We start from the raw sequence: 17,083 nt of genomic DNA, 5'->3' as shown, positions 1-17,083 counted from the left end.
TCCAGCCTCGCCTCGCCTCAAGTCTCCTCGCTCCAGCCTCGCCTCACCTCAAGTCTCTTCCCTCCAGCCTCCAGCCTCGCCTCGCCTCAAGTCTCCTCCCTCCAGCCTCGCCTCAAGTCTCCTCCCTCCAGCCTCCAGCCTCGCCTCAAGTCTCCTCCCTCCAGCCTCAAGTCTCCAGCCGCACCTCACTTCGCCTCAAGTCTCCTCCCTTCAGCCTCCAGCCTTGCCTCAAGTCTCCTCCCTCCAGCCTCCAGCCTCCCCTCAAGTCTCCAGCCTCGCCTCGCCTCAAGTCTCCTCCCTCCAGCCTCGCCTTGCTTCAAGTCTCCTCCCTCCAGCCTCGCCTTGCTTCAAGTCTCCTCCCTCCAGCCTCGCCTCAAGTCTCCTCCCTCCAGCCTCCAGCCTCGCCTCAAGTCTCCTCCCTCCAGCCTCCAGCCTCGCCTCAAGTCTCCTCCCTCCAGCCTCCAGCCTCGCCTCAAGTCTCCTCCCTCCAGCCTCACCTCGTCTCACCTCGTCTCCAGCCTCCAGCCTCGCCTGAAGTCTCCAGCCTCGCCTCGCCTCAAGTCTCCTCCCTCTAGCCTCGCCTCAAGTCTCCTCCCTCCAGCCTCGCCTCACCTCAAGTCTCCTCCCTCCAGCCTCGCCTCAAGTCTCCTCCCTCCAGCCTCCAGCCTCGCCTCAAGTCTCCTCCCTCCAGCCTCACCTCATCTCACCTCGTCTCCAGCCTCCAGCCTTGCCTGAAGTCTCCAGCCTCGCCTCGCCTCAAGTCTCCTCCCTCTAGCCTCGCCTCAAGTCTCCTCCCTCCAGCCTCGCCTCACCTCAAGTCTCCTCTCTCCAGCCTCTAGCCTCGCCTCAAGTCTCCAGCCTCCAGCCTTGCCTCAAGTCTCCTCGTCTCCAGCCTCGCCTCACCTCAAGTCTCCTCCCTCCAGCCTCCAGCCTCGCCTCGTCTCCTCCCTCCAGCCTCCAGCCTCGCCTCGTCTCCTCCCTCCAGCCTCCAGCCTCGCCTCGTCTCCTCCCTCCAGCCTCGCCTCGCCTCGTCTCCTCCCTCCAGCCTCGACTCGCCTCAAGTCTCCGCCCTCCAGCCTCGCCTCACCTCAAGTCTCCTGCCTCCAGCCTCCAGCCTCGCCTCGCCTCAAGTCTCCTCCCTCCAGCCTCCAGCCTCGCCTCGCCTCAAGTCTCCTCCCTCCAGCCTCCAGCCTCGCCTCACCTCAAGTCTCCTCCCTCCAGCCTCGCCTCACCTCAAGTCTCCTCTCTCCAGCCTCTAGCCTCGCCTCAAGTCTCCAGCCTCCAGCCTTGCCTCAAGTCTCCTCGTCTCCAGCCTCGCCTCGCTTCAAGTCTCCAGCCTCCAGCCTCGCCTCATGTCTCCAGCCTCACCTCAAGTCTCCTCCCTCCAGCCTCCAGCCTCGCCTCAAGTCTCCAGCCTCCAGCCTCGCCTCGCCTCAAGTCTCCTCCCTCCAGCCTCACCTCGCCTCAAGTCTCCTCCCTCCTCCCTCCAGCCTCGCCTCGCCTCATCTCCTCCCTCCAGCCTCGACTCGCCTCAAGTCTCCGCCCTCCAGCCTCGCCTCACCTCAAGTCTCCTGCCTCCAGCCTCCAGCCTCGCCTCGCCTCAAGTCTCCTCCCTCCAGCCTCCAGCCTCCAGCCTCGCCTCAAGTCTCTTCCCTCCAGCCTCCAGCCTCGCCTCGCCTCAAGTCTCCTCCCTCCAGCCTCCAGCCTCGCCTCGCCTCAAGTCTCCTCCCTCCAGCCTCCAGCCTCGCCTCGCCTCAAGTCTCCTCCCTCCTCCCTCCAGCCTCGCCTCGCCTCAAGTCTCCAACCTCCAGCCTCGCCTCGCCTCAAGTCTCTTCCCTCCAGCCTCGCCTCACCTCAAGTCTCCTCCCTCCAGCCTCCAGCCTCGCCTCGCCTCAAGTCTCCTCCCTCCAGCCTCCAGCCTCGCCTCGCCTCAAGTCTCCTCCCTCTTCCCTCCAGCCTCGCCTCGCCTCAAGTCTCCTCCCTCCAGCCTCCAGTCACGCCTCAAGTCTCCAGCCTCGCCTCGCCTCAAGTCTCCAGCCTCCAGCCTCGCCTCGTCAAGTCTCCAGCCTCCAGCCTCGCCTCGCCTCGTCTCCAGCCTCCAGCATCGCCTCGTCAAGTCTCCAGCCTCCAGCCTCGCCTCGTCTCCAGCCTCCAGCATCGCCTCAAGTCTCCTCCCTCCAGCCTCCAGCCTCGCCTCACCTCAAGTCTCCTCCCTCCAGCCTCCAGCCTCGCCTCAAGTCTCCTCCCTCCAGCCTCCAGCCTCGCCTCAAGTCTCCTCCCTCCAGCCTCACCTCAAGTCTCGCCTCGTTTCCAGCCTCCAGCCTCGCCTCCAGCCTCCAGCCTCGCCTCACCTCAAGTCTCCTGCCTCCAGCCTCACCTCACCTCAAGTCTCCTCCCTCCAGCCTCGCCTCAAGTCTCCAGCCTCGCCTCACCTCGCCTCAAGTCTCCAGCCTCCAGCCTCGCCTCGCCTCAAGTCTCCTCCCTCCAGCCTCCAGCCTCACCTCGCCTCGTCTCCTCCCTCCAGCCTCGCCTCGCCTCAAGTCTCCGCCCTCCAGCCTCGCCTCGCCTCAAGTCTCCTCCCTCCAGCCTCCAGCCTCGCCTCAAGTCTCCTCGCTCCAGCCTCACCTCAAGTCTCGCCTCGTTTCCAGCCTCCAGCCTCGCCTCAAGTCTCCAGCCTCGCCTCAAGTCTCCTCCCTCCAGCCTCCAGCCTCACCTCACCTCAAGTCTCCTGCCTCCAGCCTCGCCTCACCTCAAGTCTCCTCCCTCCAGCCTCGCCTCAAGTCTCCAGCCTCGCCTCACCTCGCCTCAAGTCTCCAGCCTCCAGCCTCGCCTCAAGTCTCCTCCCTCCAGCCTCGCCTCGCCTCCTCCCTCCAGCCTCAGCTCGCCTCGTCTCCTCCCTCCAGCCTCACCTCGCCTCAAGTCTCCAACCTCCAGCCTCGCCTCGCCTCAAGTCTCTTCCCTCCAGCCTCGCCTCACCTCAAGTCTCTTCCCTCCAGCCTCCAGCCTCGCCTCGCCTCAAGTCTCCTCCCTCCAGCCTCCAGCCTCGCCTCGCCTCAAGTCTCCTCCCTCTTCCCTCCAGCCTCGCCTCGCCTCAAGTCTCCAACCTCCAGCCTCGCCTCGCCTCGCCTCGCCTCGCCTCAAGTCTCTTCCCTCCAGCCTCGCCTCACCTCAAGTCTCCTCCCTCCAGCCTCCAGCCTCGCCTCGCCTCAAGTCTCCTCCCTCTTCCCTCCAGCCTCCAGCCTCGCCTCAAGTCTCCTCCCTCCAGCCTCCAGCCTCGCCTTAAGTCTCCAAACTCCAGCCTCAAGCCTCCCCTCAAGTCTCCTCCCTCCAGCCTCCAGACTCGCCTCAAGTCTCCTGCCTCCAGCCTCGCCTCAAGTCTCCAAACTCCAGCCTCCAGCCTCGCCTCAAGTCTCCTCCCTCCAGCCTCGCCTCAAGTCTCCTCCCTCCAGACTCACCTCAAGTCTCGCCCCATCTCCAGCCTACAGCCTCCAGCCTCGCCTCAAGTCTCCAGCCTCGCCTCACCTCAAGTCTCCTCCCTCCAGCCTCGCCTCACCTCAAGTCTCCTCTCTCCAGCCTCCAGCCTCGCCTCAAGTCTCCAGCCTCGCCTCGCCTCAAGTCTCCTCGCTCCAGCCTCGCCTCACCTCAAGTCTCTTCCCTCCAGCCTCCAGCCTCGCCTCGCCTCAAGTCTCCTCCCTCCAGCCTCGCCTCAAGTCTCCTCCCTCCAGCCTCCAGCCTCGCCTCAAGTCTCCTCCCTCCAGCCTCAAGTCTCCAGCCTCACCTCACTTCGCCTCAAGTCTCCTCCCTTCAGCCTCCAGCCTTGCCTCAAGTCTCCTCCCTCCAGCCTCCAGCCTCCCCTCAAGTCTCCAGCCTCGCCTCGCCTCAAGTCTCCTCCCTCCAGCCTCGCCTCAAGTCTCCTCCCTCCAGCCTCGCCTTGCTTCAAGTCTCCTCCCTCCAGCCTCGCCTCAAGTCTCCTCCCTCCAGCCTCCAGCCTCGCCTCAAGTCTCCTCCCTCCAGCCTCCAGCCTCGCCTCAAGTCTCCTCCCTCCAGCCTCCAGCCTCGCCTCAAGTCTCCTCCCTCCAGCCTCACCTCGTCTCACCTCGTCTCCAGCCTCCAGCCTCGCCTGAAGTCTCCAGCCTCGCCTCGCCTCAAGTCTCCTCCCTCTAGCCTCGCCTCAAGTCTCCTCCCTCCAGCCTCGCCTCACCTCAAGTCTCCTCCCTCCAGCCTCGCCTCAAGTCTCCAGCCTCCAGCCTCGCCTCAAGTCTCCTCCCTCCAGCCTCCAGCCTCGCCTCAAGTCTCCTCCCTCCAGCCTCACCTCGTCTCACCTCGTCTCCAGCCTCCAGCCTTGCCTGAAGTCTCCAGCCTCGCCTCGCCTCAAGTCTCCTCCCTCTAGCCTCGCCTCAAGTCTCCTCCCTCCAGCCTCGCCTCACCTCAAGTCTCCTCTCTCCAGCCTCTAGCCTCGCCTCAAGTCTCCAGCCTCCAGCCTTGCCTCAAGTCTCCTCGTCTCCAGCCTCGCCTCACCTCAAGTCTCCTCCCTCCAGCCTCCAGCCTCGCCTCGTCTCCTCCCTCCAGCCTCCAGCCTCGCCTCGTCTCCTCCCTCCAGCCTCCAGCCTCGCCTCGTCTCCTCCCTCCAGCCTCGCCTCGCCTCGTCTCCTCCCTCCAGCCTCGACTCGCCTCAAGTCTCCGCCCTCCAGCCTCGCCTCACCTCAAGTCTCCTGCCTCCAGCCTCCAGCCTCGCCTCGCCTCAAGTCTCCTCCCTCCAGCCTCCAGCCTCGCCTCGCCTCAAGTCTCCTCCCTCCAGCCTCCAGCCTCGCCTCACCTCAAGTCTCCTCCCTCCAGCCTCGCCTCACCTCAAGTCTCCTCTCTCCAGCCTCTAGCCTCGCCTCAAGTCTCCAGCCTCCAGCCTTGCCTCAAGTCTCCTCGTCTCCAGCCTCGCCTCGCTTCAAGTCTCCAGCCTCCAGCCTCGCCTCATGTCTCCAGCCTCACCTCAAGTCTCCTCCCTCCAGCCTCCAGCCTCGCCTCAAGTCTCCAGCCTCCAGCCTCGCCTCGCCTCAAGTCTCCTCCCTCCAGCCTCACCTCGCCTCAAGTCTCCTCCCTCCTCCCTCCAGCCTCGCCTCGCCTCGTCTCCTCCCTCCAGCCTCGACTCGCCTCAAGTCTCCGCCCTCCAGCCTCGCCTCACCTCAAGTCTCCTGCCTCCAGCCTCCAGCCTCGCCTCGCCTCAAGTCTCCTCCCTCCAGCCTCCAGCCTCCAGCCTCGCCTCAAGTCTCTTCCCTCCAGCCTCCAGCCTCGCCTCGCCTCAAGTCTCCTCCCTCCAGCCTCCAGCCTCGCCTCGCCTCAAGTCTCCTCCCTCCAGCCTCCAGCCTCGCCTCGCCTCAAGTCTCCTCCCTCCAGCCTCCAGCCTCGCCTCGCCTCAAGTCTCCTCCCTCTTCCCTCCAGCCTCGCCTCGCCTCAAGTCTCCAACCTCCAGCCTCGCCTCGCCTCAAGTCTCTTCCCTCCAGCCTCGCCTCACCTCAAGTCTCCTCCCTCCAGCCTCCAGCCTCGCCTCGCCTCAAGTCTCCTCCCTCCAGCCTCCAGCCTCGCCTCAAGTCTCCTCCCTCCAGCCTCCAGCCTCGCCTTAAGTCTCCAAACTCCAGCCTCAAGCCTCCCCTCAAGTCTCCTCCCTCCAGCCTCCAGCCTCGCCTCAAGTCTCCTGCCTCCAGACTCACCTCAAGTCTCGCCTCGTCTCCAGCCTCCAGCCTCCAGCCTCGCCTCAAGTCTCCAGCCTCGCCTCGCCTCGTCTCCTCCCTCCAGCCTCGCCTCAAGTCTCCTCCCTCCAGCCTCGCCTCACCTCAAGTCTCCTCTCTCCAGCCTCCAGCCTCGCCTCAAGTCTCCAGCCTCGCCTCGCCTCAAGTCTCCTCCCTCCAGCCTCGCCTCACCTCAAGTCTCTTCCCTCCAGCCTCCAGCCTCGCCTCGCCTCAAGTCTCCTCCCTCCAGCCTCCAGTCTCCTCCCTCCAGCCTCTAGCCTCACCTCGCCTCGTCTCCAGCCTCCAGCATCGCCTCAAGTCTCCAAACTCCAGCCTCCAGCCTCGCCTCAAGTCTCCTCCCTTCAGCCTCCAGCCTCGCCTCGCCTCAAGTCTCCTCCCTCCAGCCTCACCTCAAGTCTCGCCTCGTTTCCAGCCTCCAGCCTCGCCTCAAGTCTCCAGCCTCACCTCACCTCAAGTCTCCTCCCTCCAGCCTCCAGCCTCACCTCGCCTCAAGTCTCTTCCCTCCAGCCTCCAGCCTCGCCTCGCCTCAAGTCTCCTCCCTCCAGTCTCCAGCCTCGCCTCAAGTCTCCAGCCTCCAGCCTTGCCTCGTCAAGTCTCCAGCCTCCAGCATTGCCTCACCTCAAGTCTCCTCCCTCCTCCCTCCAGCCTCGCCTCGTCTCCTCTCTCCAGCCTCGCCTCAAGTCTCCTCCCTCCAGCCTCCAGCCTCGCGTCAAGTCTCCTCCCTCCAGCCTCAAGTCTCCAGCCTCACCTCACTTCGCCTCAAGTCTCCTCCCTTCAGCCTCCAGCCTTGCCTCAAGTCTCCTCCCTCCAGCCTCCCCTCAAGTCTCCAGCCTCGCCTCGCCTCAAGTCTCCTCCCTCCAGCCTCACCTCACCTCAAGTCTCCTCCCTCCAGCCTCGCCCCGCCTCAAGTCTCCAGCCTCCAGCCTCGCCTCAAGTCTCCAGCCTCCAGCCTCCAGTCTCGCCTCACCTCAAGTCTCCAGCCTCCAGCCTCGCCTCGACGCAAGTCTCCAGCCTCCAGCCTCGCCTCAAGTCTGCAGCCTCCAGCCTCGCCTCGCCTCAAGTCTCCTCCCTCCAGCCTCCAGCCTCGCCTCACCTCAAGTCTCCAGCCTCCAGTCTAACCTCGCTTCAAATCTCCTCCCTCCAGCCTCCAGCCTCGCCTCGCCTCAAGTCTCCTCCCTCCAGCCTCGCCTCGCCTCAAGTCTCCTCCCTCCAGCCTCGCCTCGCCTCAAGTCTCCTCCCTCCAGCCTCGCCTCGCCTCAAGTCTCCTCCCTCCAGCCTCGCCTCGCCTCAAGTCTCCTCCCTCCAGCCTCGCCTCGCCTCAAGTCTCCTCTCTCCAGCCTCGCCTCGCCTCAAGTCTCCTCCCTCCAGCCTCGCCTCGCCTCAAGTCTCCTTCCTCCAGCCTCGCCTCACCTCGTCTCCTCCCTCCAGCCTCGCCTCGCCTCAAGTCTCCAGCCTCCAGCCTCGCCTCGCCTCAAGTCTCTTCCCTCCAGCCTCCAGTCTCGCCTCACCTCAAGTCTCCAGCCTCCAGCCTCGCCTCGACTCAAGTCTCCAGCCTCCAGCCTCGCCTCGACTCAAGTCTCCAGCCTCCAGCCTCGCCTCAAGTCTGCAGCCTCCAGCCTCGCCTCGCCTCAAGTCTCCTCCCTCCAGCCTCGCCTCACCTCAAGTCTCCTCCCTCCAGCCTCACCTCAAGTCTCCAGCCTCCAGTCTAACCTCGCTTCAAGTCTCCTCCCTCCAGCCTCCAGCCTCGCCTCACCTCAAGTCTCCACCCTCCAGACTCCAGCCTCCAGCCTCCAGCCTCTAGCCAAGCCAAGTCTCTAGCCTCAAGTTTCAAGCCTGTAGATTTCTGCCTCGTCCTGCCTGCCTGCCAAGCCTTGTCCTTGCCTAGTTCTGTGGTCCGAGCCAGAGGCAAGACCCAGGTACTGGGTCCTTGTCCAGTCTCTGGCTTGGAGTCCAAGCCCGGGCTCCCAGCTCTTTTGTCCAGTCCTGTTCCGGGTTCCTGGTTTTCCTGTCCATGTCCTTGCCATCGCCCTGTATCCTAGTCCTGTCCCTAGTACTTCCGTGTCTGTGTCTTGCACTTGGGTCCATTCCCAGCCACCGCCCTTATGACAAGAAGTTTTTGAGTGTATTTGTTGGCATACCAAATCTCTTCAAACTCCGAATAAAGTACAGCCGCTGTCTTGCCTTCTTTATAACTGCATCGATATGTTGGGACCAGGTTAGATCCTCAGAGACCTTGACATCTAGGAACCTGAAACTGCTCACTGTCTCCACTTCTGGTCCCTCTAAGAGGATTGGTATGTGTTCCTTCGTCTTACTCTTCCGGAAGTCCACAACCAGCTCTTTCCTCTTACTGACATTGAGTGCCAGGTTGTTGCTGCAGCACCACTCCACTAGTTGGCATATCTCACTCCTGTATGCCCTCTCGTCACCACCTCAGATTCTACCAGCAATGGCTGTATTGTCAGCAAATTTATAGACGGTATTTGAACTATGCCTAGCCACGCAGTCATGAGTATATAGAGAGCAGAGGGTTACTTAGTGCCCAGATCCTGATCCCCAAGTGGCTAAGAAAGATTGAGGGCTGGTACAGTAAATAAGAATAGTCCATCGGAGTGGTCATCTACTGAATGAAGACCATTTTAAAATTTACATAAAAGACAAAATTCAGGAGAACTAATCAAAGACGTAACAAGGAGCCTAAAATCCAAGAGATCTGTCATATATTCAAGAAAAGACCCTAATGGCTCAGCACTTTAATTGTGTTCCTAGTGATGCTTTCTCGAGTCTGGCTGATTCCTGTTGAGGTTTTAGAGTTTTGCTGAGATCTAAGGACAAGTGTGACATGTTGATGAGTTTTTGTTCAATCTTTGGATATTTGCTGGTCTTCTGGGAACATTTCCCTGAGGGGCCCATGTCGATTCACTCGGTCCTTGTTCAGTTTTGAATTAGCAGAGAATCCTTGATAAACTTTGGGTTGTTTTGAGTGTTTGGTTCTGATCAAAGACCCAAGAAAAATACAAGAACTAGACGGAGATTAAGCGACTTACGACAAAATCTGACAAAGGCTTAGTCACCTTCAGTAAAGACCCAATAACGATCTGGGAAACAGTGTATTTGATCATGAAGTTTTGGTAAAGTCTTGTGGAAGTCTCAGCGATGAAGAATACACACAATAGCAAATGTCAACATTTGTGAATGTATCTAATGAAGATCCTACAGGGCCCCACTGAAGTTTCATTAAAATCCAGGAATGTGAAGTCTCATTCAGGGCAGAGACCCAGTTCACAATGGGCTAGCAGAACAAGAACCAATTACCAAGGTTCAGTAGGGGATAGCCAGAGCATCACCTAAAGCAGGCAGCTCCAGGGTGGGATCTACGGTCTCCAGGATCAGAAGACCCTCCACAGCCTGATGTACCAATGAGGGAGCACAACAGCCCCAATCCCTGTAACCAATGCTGCTTCCTACACTCCTCCCTGTCTCTTTATTTTCTTCCAGCCCCTACAGTCCTCCCTATTCTGGAGCCTCTTAGGCCCCCACATACCACCCATTGTTACCAGCTCTGACTTTGACATATGCTCCATCACCACCAATCCGAAGTGGAATTGGTGAGGTGTACACTGATAGTCTGGAATATGTCCATCAGGAAGGAGGAAGTGTTGGAAATTGATGTACATGAATTGGACAGAAGCTCTTGGTCCAATGAAATCTATCCCAGGGTGGAAGCAAGAGAGGAGACCACTGGAATTCTAACAGACATGTTTACATACTTTTTAGCCATTGCTGAGGTACCGGAAGATTGGAGGATGGTAATGTTTTTTTCATGTTCAAGAGGGTCAGTTGGGTTAAACCTGGGAACTACAGAACAGGAAGTCTTGCATCATTGGTCAGGAAATAATCCTTAGACAAAGGATCCTTATTCATTTGGAAGGGCAGGGACTGTTTAGGAGGTGTCAGCATGGATTTGTGCATGGGAGATCATGTCCCACAAACAAAGTTTTTCTTTGAGGATAAAACTGAGGAAGTCAGGATGGTAGATGTGGGTTACATACACCTTAGTTAGGCTTTTAACAAGTTCCTGAAAGTTGGCTGGTAGGCTGGTCCTGAAAGTTAAAGCACGATGATTTTGAGATATATCTGAAAACTGGTTCTAAACCTACCTTGGTGATAGGAGGCAGAATGTAAGGTAATATAGGTATTTATCTGACTGAAAGTTTGTATCCAGCAGTGTACCACATTGGTAAGTGCTGTAACCATTATTGTTTATGGTATGTACGAATAACTTGGTTGAGAATGTAGTGATATGGTTCATGAATTTTCAGATATTGCAAAGAGTGGAGTAAGTTGTGAAACAATACAGAGGGATGTAGACCAGCTTGAATGTTGGATAGGGTGAAGGGAGATGGAATTTAATCCAGAAAAGTATGGTCAAGTACTTTGTCCCTTTAATTCTGGCAGGGCATATATAGTAAATGGCAAGGATAAAAGAAGCTTTGATGTGGAGAAAGTCTTTGGTCAGCAAGTTTACATGGGTAGAGTAGTGAAGACAGGATTTAGCTTGCTTGCCTTCATAAGCAGGGGCATTGCAAATAAATACTAGAATGAAGCATTACAGCTGTACGATACATTGGCAAGGCCATGTTTGGAATATTGGGTGCATTTCTGGTCACCACTACAGAAATGTTGTGGTAGTGTTAGAGAGAATGCAGAAGAGAATCACCTGGATATTGTCAGGAATGGTGAGCTGTAATTATAAAGAAAGACTGCATTGGCTGGGTTAGTTCTTACTGACCAGTAGAGGCTGAGAGGTGAACTTATAGTGGTTTGTAAAATTATAGAGACATAGATAGGATCGATAGGATCTATATCCCAGGATAGGGTGGTCTAAATTTAGAGGGCACAGGTTTAAGGTGAGAAGGGCAAATCTTCAAGGGGACCTGTGGGATCAGTTTTTCACACAGAAGGCAGTTGATGTGTGGAACGAGCTGCTAGTTGCAGTGATACAGGCTGGTACAGTAACAACATTCAAAAGACACAGATAGATAGGAGGGGCCAAATGAATTCAAATGGGGCTCACTCAAGTAGGCATCTTGGTCGGTGTGGACCAGTTGGGAAGGGCCTGTTTCCATGCTATATGACTCTTGACATAGAGGTATATAGGGAGTGAAGGAGGTTAGAGAGACGCAGGGGGTGGGTTTGTAGGTACCGGTAAGGGTCACAGATGGGGGCAGTTTCTAGGGGGAACAGTGGGATATAGTTTTACAGCAGAGGAAAATCCTTCTAGGATTGGACTCTCCTACATGGGACGTAAGACTATTCAACTTATACATGCCCCTCATCATTTTATAAGAACCTCTATAAGTTCAACCTCAGACTCCAACACTCAGTGAAAACATTTCCAGCCTATCCAGCTCCTCCTTATCATTGAAGTCCTCTGGTCCCAAGAACATTCTTTGAAACCTTTCTGTACCTGTTCTGATAGAATAACATCCTTTTTGTAGATAGTGACCAGAACTACAGTCAACACCAACATATTGTACAGTTCAAACGTGCTGACCCAAGTCTCATAAATCCCCTCCAGTTCTGACATTCCTCTCTATCACTGTAACCTCTTCTAGCCTCTATACTCTGCCCTGTCTCTATAACTCCCTGCAACCCCTACACCCCTCTCTGTGGCCTCTACTGTCCCTGTAACCCTTTTTGGCCCCTAAAGCCCTCCTTGTCTCTATAACTCCCTCCAGCTCTTAACCCCCTCTTTGTCCCTGTAACTCCCTCCGTCCCCTACACTTATCTCTATCTCTATTCTCCTTCAGCCCTACAGGCCTCTCAATCTCTCTAATCCCTTTAGTGCCTACACATGTCCTCATCCATATAAACCCAACAGTCCATACGTCTCTCCCTGCCTCTGTAACCTCCTCTGGCCCCCACACTACTTTTTGTCTTTCATCCCTCCCTGTCTCAGTAAACCCTCCCTCCCCTACACCTCTCCCTGTCCCTCTATCTCTTCCAGCTTTTGCACCTTCCATGTCCCTGTATCTCCCTGCTGGGCAGCTTGTTCTGTTTTATGATGGGGAGGGTGAAGCTGAAGCTGATGTATTTGACTCCAGGGCTGGCAACCCTTTACTAGTGGGTGCATGAGGGGTTTGAATGACTATTCTGCTGCTCTAGATTGGCTAATGGAAAGAACAGCCTCGCTCCTCACTAAGAATTGTGACAGGAATTGGAAAAAGCATCCGAGTGTCCAGGCTGTATGTGTCCGGGAATGCTGCCCAGTGCATGACGAGGGCAGGGATTCGAACCCTTCACTGTACCAGCTGTAGAGGAGGAGTTGTGTGACGAGGTCAACATATGACTCTGGGTTGTGTTACTTGCGCCCTGCAGCGCTCCGTCCTGCAGCCAAGGTGTCAGGTTCAAGCAATTTTAGGTCTCAGAGGCACGAGTAGGATTAGAGACGCCTGGGTACAGGCCATCCGTAAACCTGTTTCCAAACTGGCAGCGTGTGACTAGGGGCTGGCTGGCTGTGCAGGACATTTAAAGACACACACACACACACACACACACACACACACCTCTTTTTCTCGCCCTGGGTCAGAGATACGGAGACAAGGAAAGAGGAAGAGATGGACATATTAGCAGTGAAATGATACCATGCTCATTCGACATACATTATTTTACCTATCACGCGAGTGATCATTTGACACACACATCCATATACAGCCACATACACTCACACACATGCAGAGACGAACTCACATGAGTGTGTGTGTATATATATATATATATATATATATATATACCCACGCGCACGCATACACAAACATCCATTTGTGTATCGTGTATGCCCGCGCACAAGAATCCTGTTGCTCTGAGCTGTCCCACACAAGCCCAGACCACATTCAGAGCTGAGCCTTGCTCCCTGCCCCGGCGAATACTGAAATATTAAAATAGCAGTTTTCAGTAGGCAAAGGAGACTCCCGCCCCCCACCCTCCGCCCCCAAACATCTCTCCCACCCCCAACATCAGGGCTGTGGATGATTCTTTCGTGGGGTCCACAGCCCTGCTGGCGCCTTTTGCCTGTCCGTACCTCCAGCGTGAGCTCGTCCCATTCAAACTGCTTCATGGAGACCTTGTCATCGCCTACGGGCTCGTGGTAATACAGGCAGAGGATGTCAAACTTCTTCAGGACCTGCTTATAGTTCTTTGAGGAAAGGTGGATGACCCGGTCTTCGCCGTCGTACTCAGGGATATTGATGCCCTCCTCCGCCTGGCTCAGGGCGAGGGTAGCGGCCGACAGGAGGAGCAGCCAGGGGCATCTCATCGTGCAGTTGGAGAGCTCTGGGGAGGGCGCACAGAGAGAGAACCCTGAAGCAGAGATAGAGATAGGGGCAGCCTCGGACGGGGGAAGCAGAAAGCGGGAACTCGGGAAAAATTCAGCCGCACGCTTGGACTGCGCCGAGATGCAAGGAGGAGAGCAAGAGCCTGGTCAAGCCAGCTGCAGCCTGAAGCCGTGGCAATGTGCTGGGTGTGGAGATTCTGGCTCTGGCAAGGAGGCTGCCTCACGACGAGGGAGCTATACACCCATATTAAGGAAAATGACCCAGGACAGAAAGCAACACTTCTAAAAATAAAGGAAGCTGAGCCCAGGAAAGAAGGAGCAAAGGATCGCGCTGCCCCGGCGCAGCCAAGCAGCGCGGCTCACACCCCAGCACCGAGAAAATTAATACGTTGCTTGCGCGGAGGAATTAGAGAGAGAGGTCGACCCATAGGTCAGCAAGCAGGGAGAGTGAAGGAGGAGGTGGCAAGGAGAAGGGCAGACGGGGGATGAGTGGGCGGCGGCAGCAGTGCTGGGGGGAACAATGGACATCGAGGAGATGGGGGATGAAAATAATGATGGGGTAAAAGTGGGTGGCCAAGTATATATGCAGAGAGAGTATAAGTAGGTAGAGGGAGAGGCAAACTAGGAGCACATTCAGTGAGAGCGAATGTGACCAATGACCAATGGTTTCAGAAAGGGGAGGCAAGGGAGACAGAGAACCGGTGAATAGATACTGTAGGTAGAAGAAATGACGGTGAGAGATGGTATCTCGAAATTATATATGCAGAGAAAGAGTCGGGGAGCGAGAGAGAGGAAAATACAGATGAACAGGTAGATGGAAGTGTTGGTGGGCAAAGTTAAGTGGAGACAGGAAATGAGGATCTATGGAAGCGTGGGCGGAACAGGTGAGGGAAGGAAGAAATTTTGGAAGAACAGAGAGAGAGAGAGAAAGAGATAGAAAGACTGATGAATGGAGAGGGGAGAAAGAGAAAGGATGGAAGGAGAAGAGATGGATGTAGGGAGGAGGGAGGATGGATGGAGGGAGTACAGAAAGAGGGGTGAATGGATATAGGAGGGAGGAAGGAGGAATGGAGGGAGCAGGGATGGATGGTCAGAAAAGGGGAGATGAAATGTGAGGAGGATGAGGCGAATGTGTCGTGAGTGGTGGGTGTGCTGTTCCAGGGGACATGGCCATCTCTCTGCTGGGTTTGATTCGGTGGCTCCAGTTTCCATTGAAGCTGCTTTTCAGTTTGTGATGTCACTGGGCTGGGGACGAGGCAGAGAATGGGAGACTGGGGCTGGAGAGGAAGAGGGAGAGAGGACACAGGCAGTGAGAAAGACCGTGAGCAAGAACAAAACATGGGTGAAGTGGAAGATGGAGAGAGAAGGGAAGGGAGAAAAAGCAGGAGGGAAAGACGAGGGAAGTGCGGGGGTGTGGGTTAGCAGGGGTTTTGAGGGAGAGCAGGATTTGGGAGAAAGAGCACAGATGGGCAGAGAGCGGGTGGTGTGAGAGTGGGGTTAGGGAGAGGGGGTTTGGAGAAAAAGAGCAGGAGTGGGGAGTGAGCGGGTAGTGGGCATATGGAGGGTTTTTTGGGGAGAAAGAGCATGCCTGGGAAGAGAGTGGATTGGGAAAAGTTGTGGGTGGGGAGAAAGTGTGTAGGTGGGGGTAAGAATGTGAGGATAGGAACAGAGTAGGGGCAGAGTGTTTGGTGGGGAGGGGATGGGGGGAGAGCATGGGATTAAGGAGAGAGTGGAGGGGTGGGGAGGGATAGCAGGGGTATTGGAATGGGGGAGAGAGCAGTGGTGGGGAGAGTGAAAGGGCATGTGGGCAGAGAGAATGATGATGGGAATAGAGAACGAGGGTAGCAGAGAGAGACAATAAGTTCATGACCATAAGACATAGGAGCAGAATTTGGCCATTCAGCCCATCAAGTCCACTCTGCCATTACATCATCTGATCCCAGATCCCAGTCAGCCCCATGCACCTGCCCTCTCACCATATCCTTTGATGCCCTGACCAATCAGGAAACTATCGCATTGCTTTCTCAACACTACCTACCCCTCCACCTATCTTCGAATCATCCACAGACTTTGCCACAAAGCCATCGAATCCACTATCTAAATCATTGACAAACAATGTGAAAAGTAGCAGTCCTAATACTGATCGCTGAGGAACACCTCAGAGCGAGCATGGGAGAGAGAAGAAGTGGGGAGAGAGCAGGTGTGGACATTGGCCATACCAACAATGTTTACCAGCATTGGGGAGTTGAGGGTGGACCCCATCAGAGAAGTGCTGGTGTGGAACACCAAGCAATGGAAAGATGGACTTGCTGGGTGTCCAGGATTGGGACCACCTTATGAAACACTGATCACATCTCCTGAGGAGAGCCCCACCTAGGCTGGGGGAGAATGAGATGGAAGGGGGGCAGGTTGACAGGATAGGACAATTTCAACCCCCTCTACATGAGTCCCACTGTAAGCAGGATTCAATTCAACACTCATCAGCTATGTTCAAATCCCAGCCAGGCTGAGCTCACATACGATATGCTCTTGTAAATATAGCCCTGTGGATTAAATTACTGCCAGCAAACTATTCTACAGAATGCAGGGAGAGCAGCAAATGTCGGCAATCTGCCCAAAAACAGATGGAGCCCAAATTCATTTGTCTTACACGTTCTCCCAAGCACTGGGAAGTGGGAAGGATATCTTGTCCCTCACCCCATCAATCTGCACTCCAAATGGTCCCCACTCCTTCCCATTCACTCCTTCATCCAATTCCCATGGGTCCAACTCTTTCTCATTCTCTCCCAAAGTCCAATCCCAATGGACCTTACCTCTTCACATTTACTATCACCGCTCAATCCCAATGGACCACAACCCCGCCTATTCAGTCCCAGTATTCCTCACTCCCATGGACCCCAACTCTTTCCATTTACCTCCATCGTCCACACTCTACAGTTTCCACCTCTTCCCATTCACTCCTACAGTCCACACTCCCAATGAAGCTGACCGCTTGCCATTCACTTCCAGTGTAAACAATGGGAGAGGTGACAGAGGTAGGGAGGCATATAGGAGTTGAAGGGGTTTACATTGTTAGGGAGGGTGTAGGAGCCAGGAGGTTTACAGGAATATAGATATAGGTGCTGGAAAGGCTATAGAGATTATAATGGTGTAGAGGCAAGAGGGGTTCATAGAAACTAAAATTAATGTAAGAGCTGGATGGGGTTACGGAGCCAGGAAGGTGTGTCAGTGCTGAAGGGGTTTACGGATTCGGTGGGATGTGAGGGCAGAAGACTTCACAGAAACAGGGGAACTGTAGAGGCCACAGGGATAGGGATGGATACCAGAGCTAAAGGGGTTTCAGAGTTAGAGAGAGGTGTAGGTGTGGGAGGGTATTACAGAGACAGCATTATCTAATAAGGTAAGGTGAATGAACTCAAAAGCATGGAAAAACTCTTGTACTGGAACCTCACAGGAATAACAGAAACACGACAGAGAGAAGAGCAAGATTGGTAGCTCAGAGATCCAGGATACAGAGGTAGAGGAGGAAGGAGCTTTGTCTTTTTGATGAGGGAGGACATACAAGTGGTGCTTAGAGTAGATATTCCTTAGTGATTGTCAAGTAGGACCATATGAATTAAATATAGATACCAGAAGGAGATGGTCACTTTGACTGCACCATGTTGTAGGCCCCACCACAGTCAATGGGCAGTTGTGTTGGGAGATTGCCGATAGTTGTAAGAGCAATGGGGCAGTATTGGTGCAATACTTTTAACTTGCCGAATACTGTCTGGGTACAAAGTGCAAGGGGCTTGGACAAGGTGGAATTTGTTAACTGTATCCAAGAAAGTTTCTTAATCGACATATGGAGGGTGTAAGACTAACCCTCCTCCTGAGGAATGAAGTAGGGCAGTGGAAGAAATGCATGTCAATGACTACGTATGATCAGTTTTAAACTGTTATGAAGAAGAATGGGATAAGTACTAAATTGAGGCAAGGCCAATTCTGGAGGTATTGAGCATGATCT

General features: G+C 55.5%; 1 protein-coding gene across 1 annotated transcript in view; it reads right to left on the bottom strand.

The window, feature by feature from the left end:
* The window catches only part of LOC140192946 (calsequestrin-1-like), a 58,289-nt gene extending 44,988 nt beyond the window's left edge, over nucleotides 1–13,301 (bottom strand). Inside the window, exon 1 of the mRNA XM_072250418.1 lies at nucleotides 12,826–13,301. Coding sequence (XP_072106519.1) covers nucleotides 12,826–13,059 — 234 coding nt within the window. The 5' untranslated portion in view covers nucleotides 13,060–13,301. The remainder of the gene's footprint in view (nucleotides 1–12,825) is intronic.
* Nucleotides 13,302–17,083: the final 3,782 nt, after the last annotated feature.

This window comes from Mobula birostris, unplaced genomic scaffold (genome assembly GCF_030028105.1).
Source record: "Mobula birostris isolate sMobBir1 unplaced genomic scaffold, sMobBir1.hap1 scaffold_319, whole genome shotgun sequence".
NCBI classification, from domain to species: Eukaryota; Metazoa; Chordata; class Chondrichthyes; order Myliobatiformes; family Myliobatidae; genus Mobula; species Mobula birostris.
This window is presented reverse-complemented; position numbering and strand designations above follow the sequence as displayed.